Source organism: Puma concolor, chromosome D4, assembly GCF_028749965.1.
Source record: "Puma concolor isolate L17-30 chromosome D4, mPumCon1.1.hap2, whole genome shotgun sequence".
Classification (NCBI taxonomy): domain Eukaryota; kingdom Metazoa; phylum Chordata; class Mammalia; order Carnivora; family Felidae; genus Puma; species Puma concolor.
Window position 1 is genome coordinate 70,552,293 of NC_141679.1, and position 24,617 is coordinate 70,576,909.

The 24,617-nt window shown below is 41.5% G+C and overlaps 2 protein-coding genes across 6 annotated transcripts in view; both read right to left on the reverse strand.

Moving 5' to 3' along the window:
• CTNNAL1 (catenin alpha like 1) overlaps window positions 1-240 on the reverse strand; it is a 62,809-nt gene extending 62,569 nt beyond the window's left edge. Inside the window, exon 1 of the mRNA XM_086683647.1 lies at window positions 22-240. Within this exon, the coding sequence (XP_086539773.1) occupies window positions 22-144 (123 nt within the window). The 5' untranslated portion in view covers window positions 145-240. The remainder of the gene's footprint in view (window positions 1-21) is intronic.
• A 1,679-nt stretch (window positions 241-1,919) lies between these two features.
• TMEM245 (transmembrane protein 245) overlaps window positions 1,920-24,617 on the reverse strand; it is a 103,106-nt gene continuing 80,408 nt past the window's right edge. The window contains exons 16-18 of one of the 5 annotated variants that reach the window (XM_086683650.1): window positions 22,918-23,092; window positions 20,248-20,442; window positions 1,920-7,326 (exon numbers count right to left, since the gene is read on the reverse strand). In XM_086683650.1, the coding sequence (XP_086539776.1) occupies window positions 7,281-7,326; window positions 20,248-20,442; window positions 22,918-23,092 (416 nt within the window). In that variant the 3' untranslated portion in view covers window positions 1,920-7,280. Of the gene's footprint in view, window positions 7,327-11,679; window positions 12,625-20,247; window positions 20,443-22,917; window positions 23,093-24,617 lie in introns of those variants that run through there. The other 4 variants (XM_086683651.1, XM_086683652.1, XM_025912712.2 and 1 more) reach the window with 4 other exon arrangements.

Below are 24,617 nucleotides of genomic sequence, written 5' to 3' on the forward strand. Positions count from 1 at the left end.
CGGCTCCGGATGCCACTTTACCTGAGAGACCAGCGGGAGCAGCGTCTGCTCCACCGAGCGAGTTTTGATCTCGAGTCCCGAGTCGAAGGCGAAGCCCGACGGGCCGGCGCCGCCGACGCCGGCCGGGCCCAAAGAGGCGGCCATAGCGCTCGGCCCGTCGCGCAGCCGGGACGCCGCGCCACTGCGGGCCCGCAGCCCGCCAGCCAGCACGCCCGCGGCGGCGGCAATGCACCCGCGCCGCCCCGAGGCCCCGCCCCCGCGGGGGGCCCGCCCCCCGGAGGCCACGCCCCCGCGCGCTCGGGTCTAGGGTTCGCCCTCTCCCTCTGCGAGAGGGTCAGTCTCTGTCTGTCCCCCTTCCCCGCCCCGTATCTCTCTCTCGCCAGGGCTGATTGAACCAGACACCTGCCAGCCTCCCACGGCCACGTGGCCTCTTACCGAGGCAAGGACAATCGTCCCTAGCAAAGCGTTTCGTCCTCCTGATAGGTGACTCGTTCTAACTCCGATTCCCACGATGACTTCTGGAAGCTGAACTAACTGGTAGAGCAGAACCACAGTCCGGTGCGTAGGAAGGGTCTTCTACCCTGAGACAGGAATTCTACCGGTAAAGCGTCTTTCTGGAGCTTCTCCGGAAGGTCCTATTTCCCCCTGCTCCTCTTCTGACCCTTTCTCATAATTTGGGCTCGATTGAGCATGAAACATACGATGATGCAGTCTTAAGGAGTACCTGGGTACTTGTCAAGGAGACAATGATTTGGGTATCTTTCAGGCTACTTTTCAAAAGGAAATTAACTAGAGCATATGGGAAGCTTCATCTACTGTTCAACACTTTTACATTTTAAAACTACTTTTCAGAATTACTTTTCCTAGGGCTACGCCAGAGCAGTTTCCTAATAGGTGTTTATTGACTGAAAAGATCGGTCAGCTCAGTTGGTTGAGGCTCTGACTCTTGATTTTGGTTCAGGTTGTGATCCCAGGATCATGAGATCAAGCCCCATGTGGGGCTCTGGGCTGAGCCTGGACCCTGCTTAAGATACTCTCTCTCCCTCTCTTCCTCCCTTCCCCTTCCCCCTGCCCTTCTCCCCTACTTGTGGGTGCTCTTAAAAAAAAAAAAAAAGACCATTAGTGTATATTTCTGGTTAAACTCACTTAAAGGTAAAGCTATCAGGGAGCCCCCGCATGATCAGATGGGAGGGAGGGCTGAACACCCCTTTCCTCAGGAGTTCCAGAAGCAAAGCCAAAAAGGCAGCTGTCAGAAACACACCCAGTGAAGGGGTCCTAGGCTCAAGCAATAGACTGAGAAGCATGGAGAAATATTTGTGAACTAGCCTATCTGCCAATAAGCAACTAGCAGAGCAGAAAATAATCCAAGGCTGGTGAGTCCACCCTTTCACTTTTGCCAGGATCATTTCTCCATCGATGTCAGATAGATGAGCAGAATACCACCAGCTCCAAGTGTCAGAGGCTCTTTCCCAAGCACTTGTTGAAATGTGCTTCCCATGTGGGGGTTCAGCTCCATCTGCCAGTGCTGCACGTTTATCTTTGCTGTTGAAGATAGCCATTAACATGGGCTTGTTTTCTTCATGCAAAATGTGCAGTTCCTTTGACCAGCTTTTCCTCGGATTCTTACTCCCCAGCCACTTACCTTACCACTTCCTTGTCTACCAAGGCCACCTTCACGAGTGCACTGAGGGCTCCAGCCTCAGCGTTGGACCTTTTCACCTCTTTAAGGTGCCCAGCATCCACTCTCCAGACACATCTTCCCTTATGTAAGTTGCCCATGTTACATAAAAATTCAGTGTAGGCATTGGTGCCAAAGGAAAATATTTAAGGCCTAAGTAAGAGACAGATGTATTCGTGAAAGTTTCACTTCACTGAAGATCAAATTTCTCAACAGAAATGAGACTAAGTTTACCACCTGATTCATTTAACACTCGTAATTTTATTTCAAAATATAAATATTTCACATGTACAAAGAAGTTACATCAGTAGGTTGTCAAAGCAAGTTAAAGCTAAGAAGTAGGCTCTGTGTGAGAATAAAGAATATGTATTGTATTTGAACAAACTCTTTTTGCCTTCAAACCATCTCTACTTTGCCTGAGAATGCAGAGATGATACCTTTCCAAAAGTTATATAGGCAATTACAACTATACACCTAGTCTTGGTTTTAAAATCATTGTATCTGAAATATCCTCCAGTCACCCAAACAAGGAGCACTACAAAGGACAGAAAAAGGATTTTCTTTGGGATAGCTATAATAAGAGTTACACTTTCTGGGCCACTGCAAAAAAAAAAAAAAAAGAAAAGAAAAAAGAAAAAAAGAAAAGAAATAGGATTTGATAATAAGCCAACATGATGTTATTTGAAGATTCACTTCCACACCTTTCATTTTAAGATATAAAGCAAGAATTAAAATAAGAAACCAGGTGTGGAGGAAAGAACTCTGGACTTGGAGTCAGAAGTTCTGCAAGTGAATTCTGGCTCCATAATTTTGTGGTATAAACTTAAGGGAAAAATCACATACAAAAAAAAACTTTGTGAGCCTCCAATGCCTCATTCAATAATACTTAACACCTGCCTATCTCACAGGGTTGTTATGAGAGCAGTCTGAAAACTATAAAGTGACATACAAAAGCATTATTAAAATGTAATATCAATATACCACCACTATATTTGCACATTAATAGATTCTTGAAAAACTTGCAAAACTAAACACAAATACTGATTTTACACACCATAATAGGTGGAAAAGAATCTCTATACTTTATGTATAGCTCTGAACAGCAAATATGTTTTCTTTCTGGTATCTCATTAAACTCTGAGATTTATTACAGTTTACATGGAACCATGGTAATAGATTTACCATTCAGGGTTTCCATTAAGGATGTCTCCTAAAAAAGCTGTAAACTTCCTCAAAAGCCATGTTTCCCAAAGGACAAGAAGTCCTTGGAGAAGCTCTGCTAAGAGGGGGAGGGCAGGGGAGCAGTTTAAGGTCAAGTAAGTCTAGTAAACAGTCTTTGTCCCCTCATAAATTCACAATATTTAACAGGTTTAAAAACTCTAGGAAGTCCCACCGAAAGGAAACAAACTCAGAATTCCTCAATTTTAATTGACCATAGAGTCCCTTCCCTTCATATACACTTCTTATAACATCTAATAACATCCCTTGGAACTACTGCCATAAGGAACACATTTTTCCAAAAGCTGCTCAACCAAAAGGGAAAGGGAAGAGAAGTAGAACAATGGGCTAAGAGAAAAACAAAACAAAACAAAACACTGGGGGCACCTGGGTGACTCAGTAGGTTAAGGGTCTGACTTCAGCTTAGGTCATGATCTCACGGTTTGTGGGTTCAAGCCCTGCATCGGGCTCTCTGCTGTCTGTGCAGAGCCTGCGTGGAATTCTGTCTCCCTCTCTCTCTGCCCCTCCCCACTCACTCTCTCAAAAGTAAATAAACATTAAAAAAAAGAGAGACAAAAGAACCGCATTCTACTCAGAATTGTTACTAGCTCTGTGCTAGAAAAGCCTATGGATTTTTCTCCCCTAGAAAAATGACAGGATCACCTAATTATAGAAGGCCCATTCTGGCACAGAATTTTTATGACTCTAGTAGAGAGAACATCTTGATTTACAATTCTTTTGATTATTTTTAAACTGTCAAAAAATAACTGCTCACTGGTTTCAGTTAGCATGTGCATATTTTTGCAGGTCCTCAATTAATGAATATATTTTGATGGCAATTGTGTAAGGACAAAAAATTAATAAAAAATCAAGTACTTGGGGGCGCCTGGGTGGCTCAGTCGGTTAAGCGTCTGACTTCGGCTCAGGTCATGATCTCGCAGTCCATGGGTTCGAGCCCCGCATCGAGCTCTGTGCTGACAGCTCAGAGCCTGGAGCCTGTTTCAGAGTCTGTGTCTCCCTCTTTCTCTGACCCTCCCCTGTTCATGCTCTCTCTCTCTCTCTCTCTCTGTCTCAAAAATAAATAAATGTTAAAAAAAAAAAAAAAAGTACTTGCTCTTAGCTGGAACTAACACTTGGAATATACTGCCATAGGCTATTTCCAATGTGAAATGCCTACTATAATACTCTTGTAAGGGTCTCGAAAGACCCAGAGAGGAAACTGCCAGTCAGGACCAGAGGATGGGAAGTTATGAAGGGGTTTTTCCTATAAACCCTGAGGTTGAGAGCCCTGGATAGCTCACTAAAATTCCTTTGCTCTAATGAAACCCTTCATGGCCTGAATCTCTGAGTATCTCTTGCCCAGTAGTGACACATCCTGAAGCACTAAATGCAACCAATGTGGGAACTAGGGGTAGGATTAGGGTCACAATGGGTATTTAAGACCAACATTAGCCAGAGGACCTCAGCTGCAAGCCCTTTAGCCACCCTTTAACTGGAACATGCAGCTGCTATTTCCAAAGGTTCTGAGTTTAAATACAGCAAGCCTCCATTACACTTCTTGACCTTGTCAAGAGTCCGTCTACACCAGTGTCACAAGTCACAGGAAAATTCTGCCAGCTAACTACCTCTAATGGAAGAGAGTGTTAGGAATCCTCACAAATTTAAACATAAATAAGACTTGTATCTCAGGCAGTCTGACAAGAGATCACGTCGAGGAACAGCGAATGTGACAGGAATTTTGGAACCGAAGAAGAATTTATAGGGCATGGAGTTTATGCTAAAAACCCTATACCTTATTCTTTCTCAGAAAAGAGAGGAGCACATCTGTGTGGAGACTTTCATTTTCTCCCATCCCCCCCATTTGGTTTACAACTGAACTAGTGAATATGAACTTAAAACTAATCTTTAATGAAGCTATAAAATAAATGTAAGACATAGTGGTAAGATTTCTGGATCCGTTTTTACAGAAGCCACTTCATCAATGCACTGTCTGCTCCTAGGGAGACTTTTTCTGGGACAAACCCTAACTGAGAATCGGGGACACGTCATTTCTGAGACCAGAGCTCGAGACTCGCCCCCTTTCACACCACATGATCTGTGTCCTGTGAAACTTCTGTAAACCCTCTTCACTATGTCCAAAGAGATGTGTTTCTCTGTTTGGGGGTTCCAGGAAGACGTCCCAGAGCTGGCTGACTTTCTGAGTCATTACGCGGTCGCTGGAGCACTGGGGCAGTTCCAGTCTCCTGATGAGGACTGTGTAGCACTCTGGGGGTACCTCTGCTCCTGATATTTCAGGTGATACGATGTCATTGTCAATTTTGGCAGCTCTAAAATCTTGTCTTAGGGCTCTAAGTTCCCTTCTATGATCCTGGTATTTATACCAGTAATTATGACCAGCAACAGCCATACATTAGCTCGAGGTTTGTTTTTTCAGTAACACTTCATACAGCTAAAAACACTTTAGAGGAACATAATTTGTATATGCAGACGAAACTCACTGTGTATATAATACTTCTCTCTTTTGACTATGTGCCAACTATAGCTATAAACTTAACCAGCATACAATTAAAAAAAACAAATATGATTTCTTTAAGCGTTTTAATGCAAAAATTTTAATTTTAGTAATGCACATGATGTGGCCAAGATTCAAGGTGAGAGAAGAGCTTCTTATGATTGCCTGTGGCACCCTGTACAGTACTTGGCATGGGAACCAGAGCTGGCAAACTCTTGACAAGTTTTCCTGAACAAATGACTGAAGAAAAGCAGAAGTCAGTTAGTGGCCAAAGGAACACTCGGTGTAACATCAGATTGTGACAGCAAAAATAAGAGACCTGCATGTAGTCTACTGTATAAAGTCAAGCCCTCACAGTAGCCTCTTTCCTAGATGGACCTAATTTCTTAAGTAATATCAGAATAAATTTAAGCTAATTATTATTAACTATGCTTTAGGGAGACAATGTTTTAGAAAAAAAAAAAAGACTTCTACCTTCGTTTTCCAAAGGGAGGTCTTTGATACTTAGGAACCCTTTCTCCTCCATATTCCCTTGGGGACAGATCAAGAGCCTAATGATTGCATTACACAGTGGAAAGGGCACAGAGCTAAGAGCTAGGTTCCAGTCCCAGCCTTGTCATTAACTGTAGGACAAACACTAGGAAAACTGTGGAAGATACTGGAAGAAATGTTACAGTACAGCACGGTCCGCAGACTATTAAGTCAGAAAGATTTGAGGTAAAAATCTTACTAAATTTTTCTGAACCTTAGTTTCCCCATCTGTATGAAACAGTTCTAAAATAATATAAAGCTACATGAAAGCTGATGGGGAGTTGCTGTGAAAAAATATGCGCAAAACGACTTGTAAGATGTAAAGCGCTATGCTGGTTATTGTGATATCTGAGATACTTAAAAAAGTCATAATTCAACAAGCCTTCATCTAGAGTCTTATGTGCAAGGCACTGTGCTAAGTGATGGAAAAATACTACATAAATGTAACATTCTACTGCTAATAAGTAACTAATTGGCAGAATTTCAAATAAGCAAACAGGGATACATTCAACAACTCAGAGAACTGCTACTCCTGAGATTTTTCACTTAAAGTATCTGGAAAGAAAAACTGAACCACAACGTGAATTCTGTCATACTGTTACCATTAATAGCAGCTTAATCAGTATTTTACTTCAAAGTGGTCAACCAAGTTTTAGAAAGTTGGTCATAGTGTAATGGCGGATGGAAGGAAGAGAAAGGCGGGGGGGGGGGGTGGGGAAGACAGTCTTTCTGTGTCTCCTATGGCTGTAACACACAACTAACTGACATTCAAATAAGCCACCCTGTCTTACACTTAAGATTTGTTCTTTCTTACAAAGGGGACCATACACGGTGGAAGAAGGGAAGACAACTCCTTTTTCCTGCTCAAGAAACCGCAAATTCAAAAGTGAAAACCCTCTTCATTAAAAAGTGACAACCATAGAAAAGTTTAAGAACAGATTCCTTAAAGCAGGAGAAAATTACACTGTAACTACTTTTAACAGCAGGTAGTTTAGGGCTCTTGAAATAACTTTATAAATACATATTATAATAATATAGATAACCAAAGTGGGAAACTTCAAGCCATGGTACCAGTGTATAAATCGAAACTCTTCAAGCCATCCTAGCAACAATTAAGTGAGCAAACCACAATTCTGAGCTCTAAAGCCGTGCTTTAAAATGGAAAGCACCCCACAGCGAGCTCTCTCTTGTCCAGGCATTCTGTAGGGAAGGCCAGGAGGGTTCTGCTTCTTTTCCGGGCTCTGCTTGCTAGGCATGGATGAAAGGACAGAAGGCCACAGCTGAGCTGAACTCACTATCAAGACGGAGCCTCCTACAGAAATCACTGCGGGGGAAACCATGTCAGTCTACTGAAGATTTCAGATCCTCAGAAATATCATGAAAAGTCCTGAAGGAGAAAAGAGGAGAACGATTAGTTCTGCTTTTGGAAAAGGGATGGGGGGGTGGGGGGAGGGGGGATAAAACCAAAGAGATACATGAAAAAACAAAACAAAACCAAAACAGTATCCAACCAGTAGTTAGTTGCCATAGAACAATATCTTATTTTTATAACCAGAGAGCCCTGATGAGGTCAGATAGTCACTATTTTTTGCTAAGACTTTCACTGAGTATTACTTCAAAGTCTGCTAGTTATCTCTGTTTTTGGTAACAAGAACTCTAGTTTGTTGCTGGGTCCATGGTCTCCCTTCCAAGATGATTTCCCCAGACTCCTAATATCTGGTCTGGCTGGATGTGGTCTGCTACATATCCAAGGTGCCGACCTCAGGACTGCTGTAGCTAGCTCACCTCTGCTACATCATTTACATGCCCAGGCTAGGAGGATGTCACCCAGTCAGGTCTGTATCTGCAGTAGCCAGGTCAGAGTTTATCAATGATGTGCTCAAGAACCCATCTTACACGAAAAGACCTCATGCCAAGGCTGGCAGAACAGGATTCAAGACTAAATGTTTGTGGGACAGTCATACGAGCCCCAGACTGCCTACCTCTGGCTTCTTTTGCCTAAGAAATAAACCTCTAGCTCACAGTTCTAAGCCACTGTTATTTTGAGTTCTGTTGATGGTGGGGTTTCTCGCTTTTTGTTTTTCTGCTTATATACAGTCAAATCTATCTTAAATGATAAAGAGACAAAGCACACATGTATCACCCTTTCAGGCAGAAGTGATGTTGTTCCTTTACAACATAATCACCAACTAGGAACTCAGAAAAATAGTTAAGTTAAAATGTTTACATTTTTCAGAACAATTCTCAAGTCTCCAAGTTATATCAATTTGCAGCCACATCACTGTAATATGTTGAACGGTCTTAGTTTATTTATCCATCGAATAAAGCCCATTTTATTTTCATACCTATAACCAAGTGTTGGTTACTGTAAACAGATTACTCAATGTTCTCATTACAAATAGACCCAAAGTAGACTGTAAGGAAACTATTCCAAAAAATTCAGAGACCAATTCAGTTGTAGAAACAAAAGATGACAAGAAGTTGTCATTGGGTGCAGATACATAAAGCAAATAATCTGAACTTTGGCTTCAGTTCCACATTCATGCCACCTCTCTTACCCCTTTTACCTTACTCCTTTGTTTTCTCAATGTTCTTTTCACACAATGAGGAGGGCCAGCGGGGTGGAGCAGAGGTAAAGACTAACACTCTAGCACGAGCTACGAAGTACTTCAGAATCAAGAGGGCACAGGTAGAATCTTAGAGAAGAGAGATTACATTCAAGGATGCTCTGTTATCTCCAGGCTGCCTCACCGGTGGGCGCCCTAACCCCTCATCCCTCCAACACGCACCCCTAACTAGCACAGCTCCGCTTCCAAAGGAACAGCTCTGAGGAGTGGACAAGCTTCCAGGCCATGGCTTTGAAAGGGTTTGCATGTGTCGTGGCCAAACTCACAATGTTAAATATATGCTGGCAGGTCAAAGAATTGGAATGAATTTTGTTTCCTTAAATATTTTTTACACTCTGAATGAAATCCCCCAAAACAAAGATTTATATACACACAGATTTTATATGTGATACTATCTCTCTGCACATCAAATTGGGGTTTCTCAACAGCAGCACCATCAACATTTCTGTGCACTATTCAGATGTTTAGCAGCATTGCTGCCTCTATCTGAACTTGTGACAATCAAAATGTCTCTATACATTGTCAAGTATCTCCTGATGGGAGCAAAACTCATGCCCCACCCCCGCCCCCCCCCAACCACTGCCCCTAGCTGACTAGGTATCTATTTTTCACAATCTCACCTAAATTTGTGTTCTTACATTTGCGTACAGTTGTCTACAAGCTGTCTCAGATGACATGAATTTCATAAATAGTACTCAATTTAGGGACCCCTGGAAAATCTTTAAAACCAATAACCCAAAACTGGCCAATATTAAAAGGCATTTCCCAATATGCAACAAACAGGTTTCTAAATTCATCCTGTGACATCTTTTCACATTTCTAAGATACCTGCAAATTTGAATCTCTGTTCAACTCCTCTAAATTGTGAATGGAAATTTCTGCCTCAGGGCAAAGATGCATGAAATAAGATTAAGAGTGTGGTTGGCCTGGTGACTGCTTTCTGTTGACAAGTAAGCTTAGCTGTAACCTTGAAATTTATACCTACTATTCAGTTCAGCCCTCAGGCCAAGAAGGCCTCCAAAAGGACCCAGAAAAAAGAAAACAAAGTGAAGCAAGCTGAGAAAAGTTATTTACAGTTTTCTAACTCAACATTCTATCTTCTCTAGATGTTTAGAGTGGTGATGGTAGGGGAGTGTGTGCGTGAGGGTAGGGGGTAGAAGCCTACAGAACTGACACTGATGTTCAACAAACCTGTATATCTCGGAAAACAAACTCTCTAATCTAGCAACACAGAAATGATTTATTTCGGTCCTCATTGAGAGGCGTTGAGCTAACTAATCAGCAGGGCTCATTAAACTTGAACTTCCTAGAGTAGGAAGAAACAAAGGGAGAATACTGCACTGACAGTATTTCTAGAAGTGGTAAATGTCCTACTCAATCATCTAAATACAATATTCTTTTCCAAACCATAGGGATCATTATGCTAAGAACTAAAGTGGTGGGGGCGCCTGGGTGGCTCAGTCAGTTAAGTGTCTGACTCTGGATTTTTTACTCAGATCATGATCTCAAGGTTCGTGAGACAGAGCCCTGAGTCAGGCCCTGCGCTGACAGCACAGAGCCTGCTTGGGATACTCTCTCTCCCTCCCTCTCTGCCCCTCCCCTGCTTGTGCAATCTTTCTCTCAAAATAAATAAACTTAAAAAAAAAAAAAAAAAGAACTACAGTGGTAAGATTTCTCATATAAGAGCAAGAAATGCAGAATAGGACATGTGCCTGGAAGGACAGAGACTGCTATTAACATTTTACAGTTCCTTTAATGGCAATGGAGACTGTGTGGTGTGATTTCTCATTTACAATCCCTTGCTCCTTGAAAATGTTTCTGAATCTTCCTCCCTCAAAGTTTCAGTGAGATTTTTAAAAATTCCTTTATGTAAATGTTTAAACTTGTTCTGATTTAACATCTCAAGAGCTGTTGACTCCTTTCTTCCTAGAAATACAGAATAAATTTTGGACATTTAAAAATAAAAAGCTTTAACTGACTTAGTTGGCCTGGCATAGCTGAGTGTCTATTTCCTAAACCCTCACTTAGCACACAGGTACACAATCGTGTGACAGAGCACATGTCATCACTATTATGCACATCCCTTCCTTTCCAACTAATTTGGAACACAGCTCTAAGGCTGGGGTTCACTGTGTTCCATCCTCTTTTGTCAGCCTCAAGGTGATATTGCAAAAATCTTTTTCTCTGATCTGTTCTTGGTTTCACTAACCTATGAATTCATCAAATGTTCACTGGGCATTTTCTATGTGCCGGACGTCATGCTAAGAATGGTAAAAGAGTGGCAAACAGATGAGACATAGTGCCTACTTTGAGAAAGCTTCCTGGCGACTAGGAAAGACAATTAATTAAACCTACACAAATATAATGTGTGTTAAGTTCCAACAGGATAAGTACAAGATGCTGTGGGGCAGGGAGACCATGAAGCAGGGACATCTTACCTAGCCCAGAGAGTTCTGGCAATGCTTCTCTGAAGAAGAGTACTCTGAGGACAGGACACGGTACCAGGCTTGGCTGGAAAGGGTGTGGTATTCTTTACAAAGAGGGAAAACATGTGCAAAGATGACAATGACTTCAGAGAACTAAAACAAGTTCAGTATGGCAGCGGAGAGGGAGAAGAGTCTACAGATATAGACAGAAGGCAGGAAGGAAGTCTGATGGGCCAACCTAAAGTCCCCACTCTATCGTGAAGGCCATGGAAGCTACTGTGGGAATTTTATCAGTAGACATACATAACATGTATGCCTCAGAAAAACCAGAGAGGCGGGGCACCTGGGTGGCTCAGGAGGCTAAGCGTCCGACTTCACCTCAGGTCATGATCTCGCAGCTCATGAGTTCGAGCCTTCCGTCGGGCTCTGTGCTGACAGCTTGGAGCCTGGAGCCTGCTTCGGATTCTGTGTCTCCCTGTCTCTCTGCCCCTCCCCTGCTTGCACTCTCTCTCTCTCAAAAATAAAAAAAAACATTATTAAAAAAAAGAAGAAGAAAGGAAAACCAGAGAGGCTGCACTACAGAGCAGAGTGCAGAGACCAGTGGAGAAGCTACTGAGTAACCCCAGCACTGGGTTACACCACTGGAAATACAGAGGAATGAGAGGATTCAGGATGTTTTCAAGTGACAGAAGCAAAGGAGAGCCACCAGTGAACAGAGCGTGAGCCAAGTACGTCCCTTCCCTCCTTCAATTCTCTTTCTTTCCTCGTTAGCCCAAACTAGCATGACAGGGAGTGAGGGGCACTCCAGCTGATATTCTGAACGTTAACGTAAAGGTCTGTGGCAGTGGTGATACTTTTTGGAGAACACCTTCGTAGCTCATTTTGCAAAGACAAGGAAAAAAAAAACTTCTTGCTGTATAAAGTTGGAGGCATTAAACCTTAGTTTAATTACTAAATTTCTTTTACGACATGACACTCATTTTTGATTTAACTTCAGAAATTAAACTATGAAAGATATTCACACTCTGATTAAAAGAATGCTTCTAAAAACAGCAATGGGCTACTAATAACTCCTGCTAGTGAAAGATTAAGTTGAGTTCCTAAAGGACCACATTCCAGCGTCGCACTCCGTACTGTCATGATGTGACAGAGGGAAGGAAAACCTTAATACAGAGAACAGCATTCCTGGAGGAGTCCCTGGGATATGTTCCTACTTCCTTCTTGCAGGTTTTGCCGCTCAGTTTTTGGTAGAAGTAAAATAAGTATATCAAAGCAAATCTGAATATCCTGTCTAAAAGTCAAGGAAGTACTGTAAGACACATGACTGCAGGAGAGTTTTTGCCCTCCCCCACACCTCCCAGACAGCCCCAGTGTCGACAGAGAACAGAGGAGGTGATGTGCTCGAATTACTGAATCAAGGCCAAAATAGTTGGGAGCCTTACACTGTGTGGTGTCCGTGACATCCACCCCCATCATACTGCAAACACCACTATCAACACTGAATATCAAAGAAAGGGGGCCCTACCCCCTTCGTTCTTCCTTAGGTGGATAGTTGTCGATCCGTCTGAAGACAGATGCGAGTACACAGAAGCAGTCTCGCAGATGGGTACCATCAGCTGCCAGTGCCTGCCTCTGCAAACAGAAGGTATGTCTGCCTAATGAAATGTCACCATCCAGCCTCTGCTATCGCACCGCAGCAAGCCTGCTGTGTCTGAGGCCCTGAGAGAACGCCAGTGTGGCAGCAGCTCAGACAGCAAGAACAAACATGTCAGGATCAGGTCATGCAGGATCTTGCAAGCCACGTCAAGGACTTTGATCTTCCTCCTAAAACCAACGGGAGGCCATTTTTGGTAAGTGAGTATTGTGATCAGATATGCTTGCGTTTGGAAGAGAACAAGTGAGCTGCAGTGTGAAGGAACTAGAGAACTGTGAGAGAGGAGGCTGGGAGACTGGTTAGAGACCACGATGACCACACAGTCCGGGTGAGAAACGCAGCAGCTGCGCCCAGCTCAGACCAGGGGCATGGCCACAAAAATGGCCTCCCGTTGGCTTTAGGAGGAAGATCAAAGTCCTTGACGTGGCCTGCAAGACCCTACATGATCTGATCCTGGCATGTTTCCTCGAGCTGTCTGAGCTGCTGCCATACGGGTGTTCTCTCAGGGCCTCAGACACAGAGGAAGAAGAGATCTGAGGGAAAGCAGACAGGACTTGGTACAGGTGGTGACTGAGGAGATGGGGAGCAGGAAGAATGACCACAAACTGACATATGGAAGTGGAGTATAGCATTCCCCGAGGTAGGAAACAGGGGAACATTTGTTCTGGTGGAAGGGTGGAGGATGGCTCACGAAGGAAGAGAAAGATCATTGGTTCAAAGGCACCAGCTCACCTGCTTTTTAGCTATGTGACTAGGGGCAAGCTAACCCCTCTAAGCCTTGATTCCCTCATCTATAAAACATGGAAATCTACAGCTCCTAACCTCATATGTGAACACTGGACAGATTAAATAAAATCACACACGTAAAGTTTTACCACAGAACTTCATCCCAGCAAGTGTCAGCAGAGGTGATGTTTGTTACTGTTTAAGGTCTCCTTTAGACTTCCCACTGAAGGGTGAGGTTTGGAACTCATGTTTCCTTCAGGCCCTCTCAAAACCCTATTAAAATGCCAGTAAAGGTAATTTTTTTAAGGCATAAATTTATCTGGAAAAAAAATTTTTAAGAGAATGTAAGAGGTAAGAGCAATAAACCTTTAAAGCATATTTATTTATTTTTAATGTTTGTTTATTTATTTTGAGAGGGAGAGAGAGAGAGAAAGAGAATCCCAAGCAGGTTCCATGCTGTCAGCACAGAGCCCGATGAGGGATTCAATTCCATAAACCGAAGATCATGACCTGAGCTGAAAAGCAAGAGTCAGGAAGCTTTGACTGAGCCATCCAGGTGCCCCAAAAGCAATAAACTTTTAGAAGATGGAAAGCAGATGGGACAACTGCTCTGACCCAGCATACCCTAAAAAGCTGATCCTAGACCAGTAGTGGAAAAAGCCAGGAAACTATTTGATTTATTCCATAAAATCTCTCATGAGGCTCAGGAACTGGTGATACCAAGTAAACTTCCGGAAGTGGTGTTAGGTGGGGCTAAATACAGCAGAACTGTCTTAAAGTCTGTTTAAAAAGCAGCACGACTCCACTGCTCCAATATCCTCACCTACCTCCACCTGGCCAACCAACTGCTCCTATCACTGGCAGAAAATGCTTGGGATTCTGTCTCTCCTCTCTGTCCCTCCCCTGCTTGTGCTCTCTCTCTGTCTCTCAAAAATAAGTAAATAAACTTAAAAAAAAAAAAAGGATTAAAAAAATTAATCAAAAGCAGAGCATACTGGGTGGGCCACACCTATTCAGGCAAGCTCTTTAAATTTTTTTTTTTTTTCAACGTTTATTTATTTTTGGGATAGAGAGAGACAGAGCATGAACGGGGGAGGGGCAGAGAGAGAGGGAGACACAGAATCAGAAACAGGCTCCAGGCTCTGAGCCATCAGCCCAGAGCCTGACGCGGGGCTCGAACTCACGGACCGCGAGATCGTGACCTGGCTGAAGTCGGACGCTTAACCGACTGCGCCACCCAGGCGCCCCCAGGCAAGCTCTTTAAAAAGGAGTCTTAGGGGCGCCTGGGTGGCGCAGTCGGTAAAAGCGTCCGACTTCAGCCAGGTCGCGATCTCGCGGTCCGTGAGTTCGAGCCCCGCGTCGGGCTCTGGGCTGATGGCTCGGAGCCTGGAGCCTGTTTCCGATTCTGTGTCTCCCTCTCTCTCTGCCCCTCCCCCGTTCATGCTCTGTCTCTCTCTGTCCCAAAAATAAATAAAAAAACGTTGAAAAAAAATTTAAAAAAAAAAAAAAAAGGAGTCTTAGGGGCACCTGGGTGGCTCAGTCGGTTAAGCGTCCGACTTCAGCTCAGGTCATGATCTCACAGTCTGTGAGTTCCAGCCCCGCGTTGGGCTCTGTGCTGACAGCTCAGAGCCTGGAGCCCGTTTCAGATTCTGTGTCTCCCTCTCTCTCTGCCCCTCCCCTGTTCATGCTCTGTCTCTCTGTGTCTCAAAAATAAACAAACATTGAAAAAAAAATTAAAAAAAAATAAAAAGGAGTCTTAGTGGTCAGAAAGAGAAGCCAGGAAAATGCTCTTCTGCTGGCCTCGAAGACGCAAACAGCCATGTTAGGAAACTGCCTATGGATAGCTGCAAGTCTCAGTTCTACACCTGCAAGAAAATGAACTCTGCCAACAAGAAGCAAGCTTGAAACCCAGCTCCACTGACACCTTGACTACAGCCCTGTCAGAGCCTAAGCAGACACTTCCGCCCCCCTGTGCCCGGACTCCCGACCCATGAAAACTTTAATGTAATAAATGTATGTTGTTTTAAGCCACTAACTTAGTGGTAATTTATTATGCATCACACACACACACACACACACACACACACACTAATAAATACCTGAACCCTAAAAAGGTAGATTTTACCTATGTAAATAACACCTCAATAAACCAGACTGAAAAAAAAAAATGTGATAAGAATGGAAATCTCTATGAAGGGATTGGAAGATAAAGTTGAAGAAATCACCCAGAAAATGGAAGCAAAGAATCAGAAATGGAAAAACAGCAGAGATAAGAAAATGAGATGACCAGTGAGTAAGACTCAACATCAAAATAAGTTTCTGAAAGGGCGAGAAGGAAATCACAGATGAAATAATTCAAGAAAAACTTTAGGACTACAGAACATAAGTTTCCAATTTTAAAGGTCTCATCCAGCACCAATCAGAACACCAACAAAAAAAAGTAAAATAAAATAAGAGCATCCTATCGGTTTTCAAATAAATTACAAAGAACCAGGAATCAGAATGGCTTCAGGCTTTTAACAACCATGGAAGCCAGAACACAATGAAGAAATAAACAGAAAGTCTAAAGGTAAAAATTTTCAAACATAAAATTCTAAACCGAGGCAAGCTATTAAGTACGGCCGCAAGAGAAAACTTTCCAGTCCTATATCATCACCAGAACTCATTTCCTAGGCATTCTTTCCCAAAAATCTATAGGAGGCTGTGCTCCAACAAAAAGGAAATAAATCAGGAAAGAAAATGATATGGGAAATTATACAGGAAGTAAGCATTCCAACACAGGGGAGAACTGAGGGAATGACAGCTGATAGCTGAAGAGTAGGCGAAAGGGCAGCCGGCATCCACTGGAGCAGATGAGGAGGCTCCAGCAGAGACTTTACCAGGAAGATAAAGCTTGTAGCATACTCATTGCAACTAATATCCTGAGCGAGGAGATGCAAACAGCCAGCACATAGCTTGAGGCTAGTCAGGAGTACTCAGAAAACAAAGTCAACAAAAAACAGGACCTTTATAACGCAAAGAAAAGCAAAAGGTTGTATAAAGTAAGGAAATACAGAATATACAAGAAGGTTCAAACAGGAATATCATTTACGGTCACAATAATTTAAGGGCCAAATACTGACTGAACCAATATCACGGTTCAATAGTGGGAGGGTGGTGGTAAAAGAGCTAATTTTTCACCTTCCAACTGGGAAGTAAAAAGAAAATGCCTATTCATGAATAAAAATCAAGAAATAAAAAAATCAAGAAATCAAGAATTCTATTTCAATACATGGAGAAAAAAATCAAATCAAAAAAGTCAAAAAGTGGTTCTTCTCAGAGAAGAAGGGAAAGGGAAAAGGCAAAGGATATTTTTCGCAACAAGCTTTGTAGAAATTTTTGACCTTTTCAGCTACACGTATACATTATTTCTATGGGAAAAAAAAAAGATGAAGACTATAAAAGCCCTCACGCTGTATTTTTCAACCCCCACTTCACCTAAGTGACAACATTCTGCCTTCAAAAGGGAGAAGGGGAAAGAGGTCATTTGTCTCTGGAAGAATTTATATTAGTTTCTTTTGTTTCACCTTAAGAACCAACTCTTGCTTTACTAACTTTGAATCACTGTAAGTTTTTCTAAAATAACAGCAAAACCCAAATGTCCATCAACTGGTGAATGAATAAAGAAGATGTGGGGGCACCTGGGTGGCTCAGTCAGTTGAGCGTCCGACTTCGGCTCAGGTCATGATCTCATGGTTCATGGGTTTGAGTACCACATAGGGTTCTGTGCTGACAGCTCAGAGCCTGGAGCCTACTTTGGATTCTGTGTCTCCCTCTCTCTCTGCCCCTCTCCCACTCATGCTTTCTCTCAAAAAAAAAAAAAAAAAAAAAAAAAAAAAAAAAAAACATTAAAAAAATTGTTTTAAAAAGATGTGACACTTTGTCTCTCAAAAATAAACAGTAAAAAAAAATTTTTTTAAAGATGCGGTGTGTATGTATGTGTGTGCGTGCACATGCACACAGACGCACACACACAATGGAATACTATGCAGCAATGAAAAAGAATTTTCACTGGAAAATTCACTGGAATTCACTGGAGGGCATTATGCTAAGTGAAATAAGTCAGTCAGAGAAAGACATACATCCTATGTTTTCACTCATATGTGGAATTTGACAAATTTAACAGAAGACCATAGGGGAAGGGAAAGAAAAGTAAGTTACAAACAGAGAGGAGGCAAACTGTAAGACTCTTACATACAGAGAACTAAGGGTGGGGGGGTGGGGAAAATGGGTGATGGGCATTGAGGAGGGCACTCATTGGGATGAGCGCTAGGTGTTGTATATAAGTGATGAATCACAGGAATCTACTCCCAAAGCCAGACTACACTGTATACACTGTATATACTTAATTACTCAAGTTTAAAAACATAAATAAATAAAGTAACAGCAAAATATTGATCAACCAATGTTCTCTCTGTTTTTTGTATGGACACCCAAGGAGTAGGGTTCCAGTTAGCATGTGCTCTTTATTGCTTTCAAGCAACTGTCCACTGGTTTCTCAGGTATCCACATACTTGCCTGTAAGAGGCAAAGGCAGAAATGGGTATCATAGTGTCACCACCTGCAAAATGGCTTTTGTTACAACTGCGTAAGTGCCTCTCCTTTTATTCTTTTTAAGGAAATGGATTTTTTCCCTGCCATCAAGTAGGTGCCTTGCATTAGCTAAAATGGCCCTCTAACCAGCTGGGTCTAATTCAGCAACTATATTCTACCTGTTCTGAGTTAAAGGACCACGTCTTCTTTACAACATACAACACAACACAAAATGAGCAGAACCATGTCTCTAAAGAATTTTAAATAAAAAGATAAATAGTTTCAGTAAATATTTTTTCAAAATCAACTTGTTAATGACTCCTCGATTACACTAGAACACCTAATGGCAAGAAAAAAATATTTTCCAGTTGAGAATAAGAAGGACAATGTAGTGTAGTCTCTGAAAAGTTAAAATCCTATATTCTGAGACTTCTTACTTTTTTGCACTGTTAAAAGTTTACCTTACCTTTCGGTTGTTAACATGTGATTTCTGGTACATACACAGAGAAAAACTGCTTAACAAGTATTCACTAACGTTAAACCAGCTGTGCACTTCACCCTTCCTCTTCTTGGTATATACACAAATGAAGTACACATGTCTATCAGGACACACGTACTACAAGACAGGTTCAGAATAGAAACTGGAAGCTACGCAAATGTCCATCAATACTGCAATGAATAAATTGTGGTCTATTCGTATACTGGAATACCAGGTGGCAATAATAAAGAATGACCTTGACGTGCAACAATGTGGGTGGATGCCATAGACACAATGGTGAGCAAAAGATGCCTGACTCCCAAGTACTTAGGACATGACTCCTTTTACGTGAAGTTCAAAAACAGGCAAAGCCAATCTAAGGTGACAGTGGTCAGATTATAAGCAGAGAAGGGGTCTGACTGAGAGGGTGTATGGGGAAGGCTTTTGGAGTAAATACTCTGTATCTTAATACTCTATATCTTAATACTCTATACCTTAATACCCATGCTTACATGGGTATACGTATATGAAAAAAATCATCCTATCAAGTTGTATATTTAAGATGTGCATCTCAGCTCATGTAAGACATGCCTGAATAAAAAGATTTTTGTTTTGTTTTGTTTTGTTTTTTAATTGCGCCTGGGTGGCTCAGTTGGCTAATTGTCAACTCTTGATCTTGGCTCAGGTCGTGATCTCAGTTTGTCAGATGAGGACCCAGTGTAGGGCTCTGTGCTGACAGTACGGAGCCTGCTTGAGATTCTCTCTCTCCCCCTCTCTCTGCCCCTCCCCGGCTTGTGCTCTCAAATAAAAATAAACTTTAAAAATAATTTTTTTAAATTTTGACACAATCAGGGGAAATTTTTAAATTACAATTTACATTACATTATAATGTATCTTAAGGTATGTTGGTGACAGAAGACAGCAATTATGAGTTCAATGTCTGTCTGTACATGCAAAATAAGTTATAACTCCATACTGGTGCACTCAAAAACTTCTCCCCCAACTTTTTAATGTGAATGTTTATTTATTTATTTTGAGATAGAGCAGGGGAAGGGCAGAGAGACAGAATCCCAAGTAGGCTTTGCATCTTCAGCACACAGCCCAATGTGGGGTTCAATCTTCCGAACCATGAGATCCTAAGCTGAAACGAAGAGTCAGAGGCTTAACTGACTGAGCCATCCGGGGGCCCCTCCGACTTTTTAATTTGAAAAAGTGTAAACCTAAAGAAAAATCAAAAGACTGGTGCAATTAGCAACCATATATCCTTCATCTAGATTCGCCAATTGTTAACATGTTGTTCTAGTTACTATTAGTGTTGGCTGAACTATTTGAAAATAAGTTGCAGACATCTTGACATCTCACCCCTTGAGGATATTCTGCTATACAACCAGAGTGTCATTAATCATCCTTATGAAATTAAACACTGATACAATAATACTGTTTAATATATAGCTCATATTCAGATTTCTCCAATTGTTCCAGAAATGTTCTTTATAGATTCTCTCCATCACTAATCCAAAGCCCTACCATTGATTACAGCACTGCATTTGGTTGTCCTATTTCCTGACTCTCTTTTAATCGGGTACACCATGTCCAAGTGGGTTTGTTAATTTTTTAATCTACTTTTGGTCTTTCATGACATGAACCATTCTGTCCCAATTTTGTTTTTAAGTTTTCCTGGTATCTGAAACCCAAATGTCTGCAAACAAATGGTTTCTCTTTCCTTAGTGATACCTATATGCTGACAGACTATTGGGGTGAAAAACTATAGAGACAGGACAGTTCAGTTTCACACACGACTCATGATCATTCTGCTTTAACTCACCGCTGAGTCTGAGCAGGCCATGGGGTCTGGTTTGGCGTGGGCACTGAATTCGTGGGACTCACTAGCATGGCACTGTAGATATTGGAAGCGACCACGAGTATGCAGAGAAGTATGGGCCCAATGATTGCTCCTTCCAGGCCTAAGTAGTACGCCCCACCAGCCACTGCCAAGCCTGTCAAGTAAGGATGCCCACCTCTGGAATAAAGAGCATACAGGTTAGCTCATGGTTTTTTACACACATAAACTTTGGAGTCAATCTGAAACACATCTCTAACACAATGTTCATTCCTAACATATAAGGCCATTGATTGCATGACCAGTTTTATTTAGAGTACATCAGTGCAGGTAACTAAACATCGGTTGTAATAATAATGAGAGGCAAACATTTTCTTACCTAGGTAACAAGTACAACGTTTTCCTTTTTATAAGGTCCCACAATGAAAGGAGTTAAGTCAGACTGTTAACAGGTATCCTACACCCCTCACACAGCTGCCTGGCCTAGGTGAGTGTTGACTGAGGAATCGTTGCTAAGTCACTTGTTAAGTTAACTTCCATCAAGGATAGTTAAGTGGGCACAATGCAGCGTGTAATTCAAATAATTATGCTTTTTATAAGATAATATAACAGGACCCATGATATGCATAAGTTAGACTTGGGGCAACCTTCTAAAATAGTTATTAAACACAGGTAATGCTACAAGGCCTCATGAGGAAACTATCCGTCACAAAGCCCAAGATTCTATTTCACAGGAGAGTCCTAATTGCCTTCCAGCTTATCACAGTATCACTTACATAAGTGGTATACAGTAAGGCAGATCACAGCAGCACAGCATACTGATAACAGTAACAAATGACCACAGACATAAGAAGGACTTGGAAATAAGGTATGTTCTATTTCTAGTTTTCAAACACAGATGACTTGAACAATTTACTGAGGGGCAAATAGCTGACACTCTGGAATAATGTTCTGTTCTGAATTATGTTACAATTCAATAAATAACATTTAAGGTGAGCTAGTCTTCAGAAAACCAATACAGTATATTCATAAACTATCTTCCTCATTCAAAAAAAATTGGGGGGAAAATTTTAGGGCAATATTCCACATATGCTACATAAGTAAGCTTTTCCCCTAAATAATACATCAAAAACTTTTTCTCTCAAAAATGCTAACAGTTAGGGGTGCCTGGGTGGCTCAGTCAGTTGAGCGGCCGACTTCGGCTCAGGTCATGATCTCGCGGTCCGTGGGTTCAAGCCCCGCGTCAGGCTCTGTGCTGACAGTTCAGAGCCTGGAGCCTGTTTCAGATTCTGTGTCTCCCTCTCTCTGACCCTCCCCTGTTCATGCTCTGTCTCTCCCTGTCTCAAAAATAAAATAAAACATTTAAAAAAAAAATGCTTAACAGTTAAAAAAGAAAAAAGTGTGGAAGCTTTCAAATTAAGTCTTCCTTTATTTAAAAACTAAAGCAATTTACACAAAATCTTTATTTCCTGATGATGCTGGTTAAATAAGGTATTATTAAGATAAAATCACATAAATTTTAAATTCTACCTAGAAACCTCAATAAAAAATTTATAGCAAAGTTTAGAGAAATGAAATCATTTAACCATAAATCACATAACTACTCTTACTGTTTAAATTTCAACTGTTAAGTACTAGTTAACCATACTCTGATGTCCTCCTTTGGTCTTTCATTTTCTCTTTCAAGGTTTAGACATAAAAGTGCCACTAAGACTGGCATATGCAGTTGCTGATTTCCTTTTGCTTGGGAAGTCTAGGCCTTCAGTTATATACCATTTGTTTCTGCCTTCACTTACTAGAGAGAAAACAAGGTAGCAATTTGTCCCTATATAATTTCAAATTAACTGAAGGTCACTCTTTCCATGAACACTTACTGCAACAGTAAGTTTTACTTGCAGAAAATTTACTATATTACCTATTATGATAGTTTCAGTACGCATATTCTGAACTGGGGTAGCTGATTAGAGTTCAGCATGCGGTCACATCCTAGATTCTAACAAGCAATGAGAATATGATACATGACTAAATGAGAATTGGCTTGGTTTACTTAGTGCAATTTTGAAAAGAGGTACCAAAATCTATAAAAACAGGTATTTATTTATTATACGGTCAGTGTTTGGATTCTGTCTTAAATTTAACCCATATTCATCATAGAACCATACTATAATATCTTAAGTAAAGAGAACTCTGCTTATCAGACATTAACTTGATGAGATTTGGTTGCACATGGATCCTCAGATATACAATTTAATAATGTTTTTCTCCAAGAGCAAAGTAGTTCTGAAAATAACCACTAATTCATTATTGTACTTACAGCTATTTATGTACATCTAGTAATATTTCTTTCCTAGATTAATGTCACTAAAACAGAAGATTATACATAATTTTGTGTTAACCCAGGGTCTCATACATTTTAAATACTTATGTAATAAGAAAATAGCATACCTTGAAAATGGTATTAATTATATTACATTAAATTTTGATTCTATCAGTGGGATCACAAAAGACTACTTCACAGAAAAATCCTACCACGTGTCCCTTCTCCCATCCCCAAAAGAAAAACAAAACAAAACAAACAACTCTCCTTAAATAAAAGGTCACATAAATCCCTGGATAGGATTCACCAACCACTTGAGAAGTTCTATGGATACTTACCCTGATATATCAGAGTAGATGGCAGTGTCTACAAAGTATGTTGGCAAGAGATGAAAAACCAACAGTAAGATGGCTTTGCACCCTAAGCCTTGTGTGAGCCACAGGTCTAGAACGGCAGGTATTGCCGCCCAGTATGTCCCCAGAAATGGCACCGCTCCGAGGATTGCTGCTAACGCTAATAAGAAATTGAAAGAAAAGCAACTGAACATGACATTAAAAGAGTGACAGAACATCGGAACTTCACAACTGGTTCCTCCTACTTAAAAGTTTACACCAAAACAAGGGAAATAAATACAAACTCAAATTTTAGCCCATGATAATGCCCTGTGTAACTGAATCTGCTAGTTAAACGGAGGTCTGATACCTTATATCTTAAAACCTGATGCTGAAAATCTTTCTAAAGTGTGTGTGTCTACATCCTGGGTTTCTTCTTAAGCAACAAAATTCTAGTATCCTGCAGTTGTTGTTGTCTCTTTTTTTCCTCCGAGAGAGAGAGAGAGAAAGAGAAAGAGCACATGCATGAGCAGGGTAGGGGCAAAGGGACAGAGAGGGCAGGAGACACAGAATCTTACACAGGCTCCATGCCTAGCATGGAGCCCCACGTGAGGCTTGATTTCACCAAGTTGGGGCTCAAGTTCATGACCATGAGATCTTAAGCTGAGCTGAAATCAAGAGTCAGATGTTGAACCGACCGAGCCACCCAGGTGCCCCCTGCAGTTGTTATTCTGAATCAATGGTTAGTTCATATACAGTCCTATAATGTAACTGTAAAGCATTGGTCCAAATTTGTACGGGATCCAAAGGCAAATTAAAAATTAGTTTCTAAACCTCAGAGAGGAATGTATAATCTTCACCTTGCTTCTAATAAAAATGAAACGTAATCTAAACAAAAACAAGAACAAAAGCCCTGCTAGTTGAAGGAGGTTACTTCAAGTTCACCCCCTTCCAGAGCTGTATGCCCACTCTCTCTCATCTGGTTCCCCTCCAGAGGAAAAGTCAGGCAGATATGGATTCTAGTTCTGGTCCTACCACTAACCAGGTATGTGACCTTGGAAAACTTTTGGTTTCTCACCTATACAACAGGAACACTACCTACCCTGCCTGCCTCACAAGATCATTATAAAACAATGACCTCCATGTGTTGTCAGGCTGCTTGCATGTCAAAGAGTGGCTTAGCCAAGACTGAAGTAGGAAAGAACATGAATGAACTTGGGGATGTAAAGAAGAGTGTGTGGAGAAAAGGGGGAAATGGTAGAGGGTAGACAAGCAGCCACAGAAATAAAGGAAAAGTGGAAGGAGAGGAGCAGAAATAATGCAGAGGAAAAAGTAAAAGATGGTTATTGAACCATCAAGGTGCTTATGGAATGAGGGCCTTATCAGAATAGATCCTAAGAGGTATGGAGACAGCTTATGTGCCCTCAGAGGCATTTGTCTTGCCCCTGGGACAGTATCCTTCATGGAACAGAGCTATTCGACCAACTCATTGCTCCCTATCAGTTCAATTCAAACATTTACCGAGTGCCAATTATTACTGAGTACCAAGTATTTACTGAGTACTGTGTGCTGTGCTAAGTGCTAGGACATTCACTCATTTATCAAGTACTTCTGCAGTGCTTTCTTTCTGTTTTTTAATGTTTTATTTATTTTTGGAACAAAGAGCATAAGCAGGGGAGGGGCAGACAGAGAGGGAGACACAGAAT